Below are 11,010 nucleotides of genomic sequence, written 5' to 3' on the forward strand. Positions count from 1 at the left end.
TTTTTTTTTTTTTTTTTTTTTTTTTTTTAAATTGGGAATGAATGGATTCAATCAATGGTGATTAAAAAAACATTGATTTGAAAGCATTTGGAGGGGAAAACTGCGAGATTTCTCCAATGGCATCAGCTAGTTCTCGTAGGCAAGTGGTCGCTGAAGCTGGACGCCGTAAGGTCAGAGATCATCATCTTCATTGTTTGATTTTATCGTTACTTTGGATTTGCCCCTAAAAATTTGTCGGTACTGAGTCCCAATTGATTTTTTTTTTCTTCTGGGTTTATCTGATCATTAGTCTCCGTTTCATTATATAATCCGTTGGAATTGAGATTGATGTATCAACGCATGCAATCCAAAATTGAGATTTTTTATTTTGTTTTTGAGATGAATGCCTAAATTTGCGTGTTGTTGTTGTTATGGATTGCAGCTTGAGCAGTTTCGGAAACAAAAAGCAGCTAAAAAGGCATCACAAAGTACTATTACCACACAGCAGCCTGTTGATAATAGCCAGCAAAGTGTTTCAGATTCAGATGGACCTCTTCCTCTTGCATCTCTGCCTAATGGACCTCTCAATCAAGTTTCCTCTATTGAAACCCATGTACATAATTTATCATTTTCGAATATAGCAACACCGAATGATGGAAGTAAAAAAGATGATGGTCAGGAGGAATCAGTGGGAAAACTTGATTTTTCTAATAGCTTAGAGTTGATTGGTTCCACACAGGACTTAACAGTGAATAATAGGCCTGACGTTGTACCTTATAGCAATATAGACATGCAATCGAGTGGAAGTTTTGATCGTGCTTCTACTCTAAGAGAAAGTGATGGTGTTGTTAAAGGCACATCTCCCTTTTCTGGAAGCTCTCTGCTATCAACCTCGATGCAAATGGATGGTTTCATTCATGGCGGTGGATTAATCTCACCAAGAAAAGGTACATGCCTATCATATGAGATTGATGAAGTAGTGTCTTTTCTTTTCAGTTCCTTTGAAGGGAACAACCCTAATTAATATTTTCTTTTTTTTTGGTTGCTAGACTCATTACAACCTACTACCAGGATGGCAGGGTCTTTTCACGAAGTTTCCAAAAACCAACAGAGAAGTGGTGAACTAGGAGGAGGTAGCATTGTGCAGAAGCCTACTTTGTCTAGCAGTTATTTGTTTAGTTCTCCAGACACATCATCTCGACCTTCTGAATCTTCAGATTACAGTGTAAATATCACAAGCTCTTCACCATTTAACTCAGCTAAAAGTGAAGCAACTGTGAAGAGATCTCGTCCGTCTTTCCTTGATTCCCTCAATATTTCAAGAGCTCGAGAGACTCAAACTCAATATCAACACCCTGAGATTGAAGCAGATTTGGTTACATCCAGTGCTTCCCAACTAACTGGCACTGATGGTTTTGGGCCATCTTCGCTCCAATATATGTCAGGGAAAAGAGACAGTAATGGACCATCTTTGACAAGCGGAGCATATGATTCTCCTAATCCATTTGAAAAATTCCGGAGTTCTTTGTATCCTGCTGCCAATGGAGTAATGCCAGGTTTTACTGATTTCTCCATGCCAAAACAAAATGATGATTTTACTGCTCTGGAACAGGTAGGATACTTATTTCTTGCACCATATATTATTTGTCAATGTATTGTCAATATGCTACTTAGTATGGTCTTCTCATATAGAAAAATTCGGTGGGGAATTGATCTGATGTTATATGAAGACAACCAAATTGTCAAAGATTTTGAGTTGATGCCTCTTTCTGGTGGATAATAATCTTCCTACTTTGTCTTGCATTGGTCCTTGATTATAAAGATGTTAGCTTTCACTGTTTCGTACATCCTCTTGTCCTGTGAATTTTCTGAGCCGCGGTTTCGATTTTTCATTTGTAGCATATTGAGGATTTAACACAAGAAAAATTTTCACTGCAAAGGGATCTTGATGCTTCACGTGCGCTGGCAGAATCCTTAGCATCAGAAAATTCTTCGATGACAGACACTTATAACCAGCAGGTACATGCAACCTTGTGGCATCCTAGTTGGATATTGCCCCTATACTAGAAAGGAATTTTGACCATTTATCATGCTTAATTGTTAGCCAGAGTATACTGTCATGTGGTTTTGGGGTCCTTATTCATGATGTAAACGGATGTGGTTTGAGTTTCTTGTTAAAGCGTTATGCTCTTGATGACATTTACTGGGTTGATCTACTCTTGAGAGTGCATGATGTTATATATTGTTTGCTATAAGACATGATTTACTGACCGTTATATTAGTCCCAGATCCTCCCAATGTTTTATGTAATACTTGTTCTCGCTTTTATCTCACACAGAGAGGTCTTGTCAACCAACTAAAAGATGACATGGAGAGGCTATATGAACAGATCCAAGCCCAAATGGTACGTATTAACTACATCTGAACTCTCAAATTCCAGTTGTAGATGCTCGAACAGTATACTTTAGTAAAGCATGATGTTGCATTTTGCTACATTCGTATGCTATCAAATTGGTTGATATTTACTGACGACTCTCAAAATTTTGAGTATGATTATGAATGAGTATTTGTATGCCATGTTCATTCATCCACTGGAGCTATTGTCTAGATTTCTTAAAATCTGTTACTTGATTTAACACTAATTCTGTCCAGGGGGAACTTGAGTCTGTCAGGATTGAGTATGCAAATGCACAGCTAGAATGTAATGCTGCTGATGAGCGTTCCCAAATACTGGCTTCTGAAGTCATCAGTTTGGAAGATAAGGTATTTGGCTTTGGATGTTATTTCATACAATCACATTATATTTTTAGAAAAAAATTAACATTTTTGGCTCATTTAGCTGCAAATGTGTGAAAGGACATGTTTAGTTTAGTTTTTGGATATTTCAGCTGTAAGATATCTGTTTCCTCTACCTTCAGATGCTTATATACATCTGTTTAGCTTAAATTTTCTTGGAACAAATATATTAGGCTCTCAGACTCAGATCTAATGAGTTAAAGCTGGAAAGGGAACTGGAGAATGCACAAGCAGAAATGTTATCTTACAAGTATGCTCTTTACTGTATTGTTATATATACCTGTCCGTATCTTCTTTTTACATGATGTTTAATCCAAAAAGAACCAAGGATTCAGTCTGTAACTTTGATGGCTTTCTGGGATCTGTTTTATCTTACCTATAATTACTTGTCAACTTTTATAGGAAAAAATTACAGAGCCTAGAGAAAGATCGTCAAGATTTACAATCTACTATTAAATCTGTTTTATCTTACCTATAATTACTTGTCAACTTTTATAGGAAAAAATTACAGAGCCTAGAGAAAGATCGTCAAGATTTACAATCTACTATTAAAGCTCTTCAAGAAGGTATTCACATTGAAATCTATTCCTCTAAAAAGTAATGTGATTGAACAATTCTGTATATATCTTATATTCTGCATCTACTGTTTCAGAGAAGAAGGTCCTACAGACTATGGTACAGAAAGCTTCTAGTGGTGGAAAATCCACTGATCTGAGTAAAAGCTCAACTAGCCGAAAAAACGCGTCAACCTCTACAGAAGGTCTAGGTAGTGGTCTTTGCACACTATTTAAGAAATTTGAAGCGTATTTTTGGAAGTCTTAACTCATATATTTGCATCTTCGGGTTCAAGTTTAATCATTGACTTCTCACCAGTCCCATGACTCTTTGGTTTCTTGCTGCAGCAATCTCAGATACTACGCCAGAGAGTTTCAACCAGGAAACAGATTCCACTTCTCTGCTTGAAAGTAATTCATCTAATACAGCTATCGTTCCTGAAACTGGACAATTAACTCTTGAAGGTTTTTCATTGAGCGTCCCAGCTGATCAGATGAGAGTGATTCATAACATTAATACGCTGGTTGCTGAGGTAGTTTTTATGGATTATTTATTTGTTGTTTTCTTCTTTATTTTAAAAGTTTTCTTTAGCTGTGAGAATAAATACTTTTATTCTGAAGGTGCTATCATTTTCTCAAATCTAGATAATCACGTGATGATCATTTTGTTTCTACTGTTGCAGTTGGCAATTGAGAAGGAAGAACTCGTGCAAGCACTGTCATCTGAGTTATCTCGAAGTGCGCAGGTGCAGGTACATTAACATTAATTCATGGGGCTAAAAACATGTCTTCTTTGACTTCAGTAAGAGTTTCTGTCACCGTAACATCTTACATAAGTTCTCTGACTAGGCTTTCTATATGGTATAGATTTCTTCTTCTTATGCTTCTTAGTCCTTATTTTCTCTGGGTCTTTTGTAAGTTGCATTCTATTGTTTGTGTGTGTTATCCTGGATCCCCAAGTCATTAATAATATTTCTCATGTTTCTTAACCATAGGAGCTGAACAAAGAGTTATCCAGAAAACTTGAAGCACAGACCAAAAGGTTAGAGCTTCTAACAGCACAGAAGATGGCCATAGACAATGTTTCACCTGAAAAGCAGCAGCCGGATTCTCATGTTGTTCAAGAGAGAACACCGATTGCAGATGAAGGCGATGAGGTACTCTCTATCTCTATCTCTGTGTGTTCAGAGTTTTAAACTTCAATCTGAGAAAGACTACAGACTAATGACATCTCTCTCTTAAGGTGGTCGAAAGGGTTTTAGGATGGATTATGAAGATGTTCCCAGGAGGACCGTCGAAAAGAAGGACAAGCAAGCTTCTCTAATGCGTGGCTCGCTCAGTCGTGACCCTTGTTGCCATTCTGTATATCCCGGGCACAGCCATGGATTGCTTCTTCTCCTTTAGTTTTGGAAGAAGTTCATTTTGGTTCTTTTGATCCTAAATTTTGGATTTCATTGGATTGAGCAAAAGTGGTATAGTGAGAGACACCTTGAAGAGTTCCAAATGGATAGAGACACGGAAGCTCAAACAGAGCGAGAGAGATGTTATATGCGTGAGTTTTACTGTTTTGGACTGAATTTTGTAATTGTTGATTATATAGCCAAGTTAAAGTGTTCCTAGCCAAAATATAATTTACCAACAAAAAAAAAAACAATTTGGATGGTTTTGGATATTACCTCGTATAATTGGAAGACTTGATTAAACTAAATGTGCTTTTGAGTTTTGATAATTCCCCATGCGCAAAATAGGTATTCATATAAAAATATATGAAACAGAAGTGTTTACCATCGGTTATATTGTTGCAAAAACTTTTGTTTCACTCGGAAATAGTCAGGAGTTCATTTAGACGATTACTCACTTATAAATTGACTGATACCCAAGAGTTAGAAAAAAATAAAAAAAAACTTTTATATAGTATAGGAGCCACCCACCAACAAGAGAAAGAGAAATATGGGTCATATAGTAAAAGATGGTATTTATATCACACATTTCATAATAACTCCTAGGTTTCTCATTGAACAACATTATCTATATTTGATGGATGTTTTTTGATTGGTAATGATAACCTAATCTAAGACATTAAAACGATTAGAGGTCATGATGGATCATACTTTTGTCTTTAGTGACCAATCAGAATTGAACAAGTGGTCAATACAAAAATGATGTACATTAAAAGTTGTTACCATAAGGTGTACATTAAAAGTGGTCATGGCCTATTGTTTTCCATTTTGTTCTTCAATAAATACGTGCAATCTTTGATTCAACCTCATAGTCTCGACAACATAACATAATTTATTCGTCCCGCCGTCCACCGTAACACTTTTATTTTTATTTTTATGGTGAGGTAACAGAGGTGAGTACTTCTGTATAGTAGCCCACTTGCTCCTTCTCCCGTAAAACCTTCTTTTGTCTTGTTTTCTTTACTCTTTTTATTTACGAAATCAGGTGAGGTAAGACTAGTCCGAGTCTCCGACATTTTTTTCCTTGCTATATACCATAGGTAAGAGAATCACATGAAACTCGAATTAAACTCTTCTTAATAAATTTACTAAACAAGCAATCAATTTTTTTTCAATATAAAATATATTGTATATTATATTGTCGATATAAATTTATGTAGATTCGATTAATATTATATATATATATATTTTTTGTCTGGTACATGAAGTCATGAATCCCTATTATTTTAAGTGCTTCGATTCTTATATCAAAAACTTGTATTTTTTTAGTACATAAAATAAATATATAAATTTGTTCTTGTTTGTTTTTTTTTAAAAAGCAAAAATATTTTGTAAATTATTGTTGCTAATTTAAATATTGTAAGATTTGCATTTTATTGGTTAATGTCTTATGTGTTTGATGTTTTTTTGCTTGCAGAAATGAATATTCCAGAAGTGACATTTGAAGTATTGCTGCGACTTCCATTGAAAAGCATCGCAAGATGCAGATCAGTGCGGAAAGAATGGAAACGTCTGATCGATTCGGACTTCTTCCGAGATCAATTCATCTCACGCAACTCTTCCTCAGTCTCATGGCCAATCATCCAAACTGACACTTGAAATCGTTGGTCATCATGCATGCAAAACATGGGAACTTGCTTCTTCTCCTGGATCATTAGTGAGTTTTTTTGCCAAAGCCACAATCAGGAAACTACTAGTCTTGCTTGGTCTTGCTTTACGTACAAGCTAGCGATGGAACTCCTATTTATGTATTACGTTGGTAATCCTTTATTTCAAGAATGGTTTCGAATACCTCTTTGTGAACATAACTACACTCCGCAATATGTTGAGGGATTACGGAACAACGTGCGTTTCAGCTACAGTGTATTGGTTACAAAGATGCAAGGTGGTACTGTCGTGAGCTACAAGGTTGTGTGGTTGATCGCTCAGGATGATGCTAAAGTCGATTTTGCGATTTACTCATCTGATACATACAGGGATGTGGGAAGTTAAAAATGGGGTGACTTGTCTTCATTCTGCCTTCTGGTTTGGTCCATTGCATTGAATGGGATTCTTCATTGGCTTTCCAACCTCACCGGTTCTTTCGTAGCTTACAAATTCTGTGAATGTCATGAAGATGCGTGTCACATCATATATTTCCCTGACAGTGGAAAATATTATGAGTTACCGCGTTTTCGGAGAACCATCACGACCTCGGAAGGGTCTATGCATAGTAATGGAATCCGCACATTACGGAGTTGGAGGCTGGTCAACTACACTGAAATTGGTCCTAAGGCGTGACAGCTCTTTTGGGAAGTCAAGTTGGTGTCTTTGACCGAGCTAGGTATCGGTTATTTCCTGGTGGTGATGCATCCTTTAAACTGTGAGATCATATACTTGTGGAGCAGAAACAAGAAAGGTATGGTGTTGCTTAACTTGAGGATTAAAGTGTTTAGTCTTCACAAGGAAACTGAAGACGCTCATAAGTGTATGGATGGTTGCGTCTTGAGTTTTAACAGTTGCAGCGAGTATATGGAGAACGTTTCTAATTACTTTCTCCCATCGTTTCAAGGTGGTTCTAACCATCTCCTTGCTTCACAGTTTGTTCTCTCTCGTTGGCTGCACCGTCTTCTTGATTTGTGTATTCTGTTTTCTAAGTTCTAATCAAATTTCAAATGTGAATGTTTTACTGTTCTGTGATGTAACCAAGTACTAGTCATATTCTTGTAATAGTAATATACAATTTATCATGCTCAAGCCCTTTGAGATAAATATAATTTACCAAAACAAAATCCTATATGGTTTAAGATCTACTCTTTTTGTATTGAAGAACTGATATTAAACTATTACAGTATATGTATGATGTGATTTAGATATTTATAAAATTAGAAATGTTTATATTGTATGATATTTTTATTAATAACATGTATAGAATTAACATTAATTTTGACAAAATTATATGAAAAGCCATTGACTCTAAGAACAAAATAAATTTGTTTATCAAAAATAAAAAAGCTTACTCATGAAAAGTTAACTTTTAATAGTCAAACAATTTTTTAAAAGCTTTTAATAGTATCTCTTTGACTCTTTGTAGTCAAACAAACATATATTTCTTTCTTTAAAATATCTATATGATATTTCATATAGAAATATATCTTCATAAAATTAGTTTCCAGCTATTACAGTCTTTTTTTTTGACCTAATGAATTCCGAGTTACGGTTCTATAAATAATTATAACCTAATTTCTTTAAACCCCACAATATCAATAATATAATCTATTTTGTTTTCTGCTGCCGCCCAGTATAACACCCTCTTTTGTACTTTTTGTTTTCTCTCTTTCCCAACGAAATCAGGTATGACTCCAATTTTTTTTTTCGTTACCATTATATCGAGCATTCAATATTTGGATATAGATCTATCAATCTCTTCTCACTATCACGAGCATTCAATATATATATATATATATATATATATATATATATATATATATATTTGGATATAGATCTCTCTACTCCGCAGGAAATAGTATATATCGTATATTGTATTATCTTTTTTTTTTCATGTATTTATTTGCAGTTTTGGTGGTTTATTCGTTTAATTATGTTAATTGTTATACACATGAAGCCATAAATCTCAACGTGTTTCGATTTTTATTATACAAAAAGCACTTTCGTGTTTGGTTTTATATGATTTATTAGTTATATGTTGTCTGTTTGCAGAAATGAATATTCCTGAAGTGGCGTTTGTTGTCTTGGTGCGACTTCCGTTGAAAAGCATTGCAAGATTCAGATCAGTGTGCAAAGAATGGAAAGATTTGATCGATTCGGACTTCTTCAGAGATCAATTCATCTCTCGCAACTCATCTTCTTCAATCTCGTGGTCCATCATTCAGACGCAACCTTACAAACTGACACTTGAAATCATGGGTCATCATGGATGCAAAACATGGGGACTTGCTCGTTCTCCGGGATCTTTCATGAGTTTCTTTGTCGAGACAGCAATCAAGAAGCTACTAGTCTTGGCTTGCACCGATGGATTGGTCTTGCTTTACGTAGAAGCTACCGATGGAACTCCTATGTATTACGTTGGAAACCCTATGTTTCAAGAGTGGTTTCGAGTCCCTTTCCCTCCTTTCCTCTCTTTGGAAGATCTTGAGAGATTACAGCTGCGTGAGCATTTCAGCGACACTGGATTGGTTACCAAGATGCAGAGTGGTATCGTTGTGAGTTACAAGGTTGTGTTGTTGATGACTCACGGTGGTACTAAATTCGGTTTTGCGATCTACTCATCTGATACAGGGAAGTGGGAAAATCGAAATGAATTGTCCTAGGTGTCATTGGTGGTTTAGATATAGTCACCGCAAGTCGATTGCTTTGAATGGGATGCTTCACTGGTTTTCAAATATAACCGTTTTTTTAATGGCCTATGATTTCTATGAAGGTAACGTTGATGATGGGTGTCATATCATATCTTTCCCTGATAGAGGAAAAGATGATGAGATACGGCGTTTTAGGAGAAGCTTTACAACCTCGGATGGGTCGATTGTGTATTTCAACGAGTTTCATGAAAATGAAAACCGCACGTTACGGGTTTGGAGGCTGGTCAAGTACACTGATGGCCCTGAGGAGGCGTGGCAGCTCTTATGGAAAGTCAGCTTGGTTTCAACGATCGACTTGTTAGGTATCGATTATTTCCCGGTGGTGATGCATCCTTTGAACTCTGAGATCATCTACTTGTGGAGCAGGAACAAGAAAGGTATGGTCTTGTTTAACTTGAGGACACTAGCGTTGAGTCTTCACAAGGAAAACGAAGACGATAGCAAGTGTATGGATGGTTGCATCTTGAATTTTAACAGATGTAGCGAGTTTATGGAGGACATCTTTGGTTACTTGTTCCCATGGTCTAATTACGTTGGTTCTAACAATCTCATCTTTTCACAGTATGTTCTCCCTCGTTGGTTGCACCGGCTCCCTCGTCCTCCACCTACTTAGTGTGTAGCTATGTTTTGAGTGTATTAGTAATACAATTTTTCTTGCATCATCTAAGACAAACATTTGCACTATTATGTAAGTACGTGAACCTTTCTAGTCAATTGAAACAGTCATTCATAGGTTTTTTTGTAGCATAAAATAAGCTAACCATTAAGGATTTAGTGAAATGAGGATGTTTAATTATTTTCTATATATACTAGGAGAGTTACCCGCACAAGAGTGCGAGCAAGAACCTTTTTAAAACCATTTTGTTAGTAAAATAGTAATATGGAATGTTATTTTGAATAACTTGTATTTAATTTATTCATATTATAGCAATTATATAAATATACATTTTAATTTTTTTGAAATAAATATACTCAATAGAAATTATCAAGTCTTTAAAAGAAACAAACTGTAGTAAAAGTGTGTAAACCCATTAACAAATTGTAAAAACTTAAAATTCAATTGCTCCTTCAATATTTTTATACGCCTAAGCAGATTCCCAAAAGATTAAGATTATAGTTTATTATCTCGGTTACAAAATTAAAATAAGGACAACCCATTTTTGGATTTCAAGCAGCGGTTACTACAAACATTCAAAATTATAAGTAAACGTTCAAAATACACATAAAAGATCTTTAAGCCTCCACTCCTTCTATTTGAGTCCCTTAACTCTCACCTTCATGCTCCATCACATAGTTTGTGTGAAAACGTCCATCAAATTCAGAACTGTTATTATAAAAAGTGTATTTAAAATTTATACTTTAACATCATACACAACTTGATTTTTATATACATAACAATTTACATAGGTTTGTCATGTTCAAGTCCTTGGAAATCTGGCTTTATAAAGATCTCGGAGGAGACTAAAGTGTTTACAATACATGGTGCACCTAGAGACATTTACAATTTAAAGTGAATTTTGAGATTACCTTTTGTTGATTCTATGAGATGTATTAAATGGTGCGTACCTTCATATTCTCCAACCTTCCAAAAGTGCAATACACAAAACACAGGTTCGGATTTATATGTGAGATGGCACCCATTTGATTCCCAAGAAAACATGAATTGAGAAGCATATATGTTTATTGCATGACATTTTACTGATTCATTCTTACAGGTTTAGCAAGTTAATATAAATTCTAATATAGAAACAAACTTTCAAATGTAAGTATCCTTAAAGGTAGAATAAATGTGTTTTACCTGTCATTCATTAGCGTGAAGACAACCTCATTACAATTATTGGCACTCTCATGTCTTCTTTTATC

General features: G+C 35.3%; 1 protein-coding gene and 1 pseudogene across 2 annotated transcripts; both read left to right on the top strand.

The window, feature by feature from the left end:
• Nucleotides 7-7,334, top strand: LOC104789285 (hyphally regulated cell wall protein 3). 2 transcript variants are annotated; one of them, XR_002032781.1, is made up of 14 exons: nt 7-170; nt 422-926; nt 1,029-1,591; nt 1,879-1,998; nt 2,318-2,383; nt 2,632-2,742; nt 2,949-3,025; nt 3,274-3,341; nt 3,428-3,541; nt 3,678-3,862; nt 4,013-4,081; nt 4,325-4,486; nt 4,573-4,881; nt 6,207-7,334. XR_002032781.1 is itself a non-coding variant. In XM_010515011.1 (13 exons), exons 1-13 carry the CDS (start codon nt 117-119, stop codon nt 4,651-4,653), a joined length of 2,175 nt encoding a protein of 724 aa, XP_010513313.1. In that variant the 5' UTR covers nt 7-116; the 3' UTR covers nt 4,654-4,999. The 2 variants fall into 2 exon arrangements, 1 of the variants encoding a protein (XP_010513313.1); XM_010515011.1 differs by lacking the exon at nt 6,207-7,334 and having other exon boundaries at nt 4,573-4,999.
• LOC104707390 lies at nt 8,491-9,823 on the top strand (annotated as a pseudogene).

The sequence above is a fragment of the Camelina sativa genome, chromosome 1 (genome assembly GCF_000633955.1).
Source record: "Camelina sativa cultivar DH55 chromosome 1, Cs, whole genome shotgun sequence".
NCBI classification, from domain to species: Eukaryota; Viridiplantae; Streptophyta; class Magnoliopsida; order Brassicales; family Brassicaceae; genus Camelina; species Camelina sativa.

Bases quoted from the DNA above. Each gene is read 5' to 3' on its own strand.
- LOC104789285 (XM_010515011.1), top strand. From the start codon at position 117: ATGGCATCAGCTAGTTCTCGTAGGCAAGTGGTCGCTGAAGCTGGACGC. The intron at 3,342-3,427 runs GTATTCACATTG...CTACTGTTTCAG, and splicing joins TATTAAAGCTCTTCAAGAAG to AGAAGAAGGTCCTACAGACT. The intron at 3,863-4,012 runs GTAGTTTTTATG...CTACTGTTGCAG, and splicing joins TTAATACGCTGGTTGCTGAG to TTGGCAATTGAGAAGGAAGA.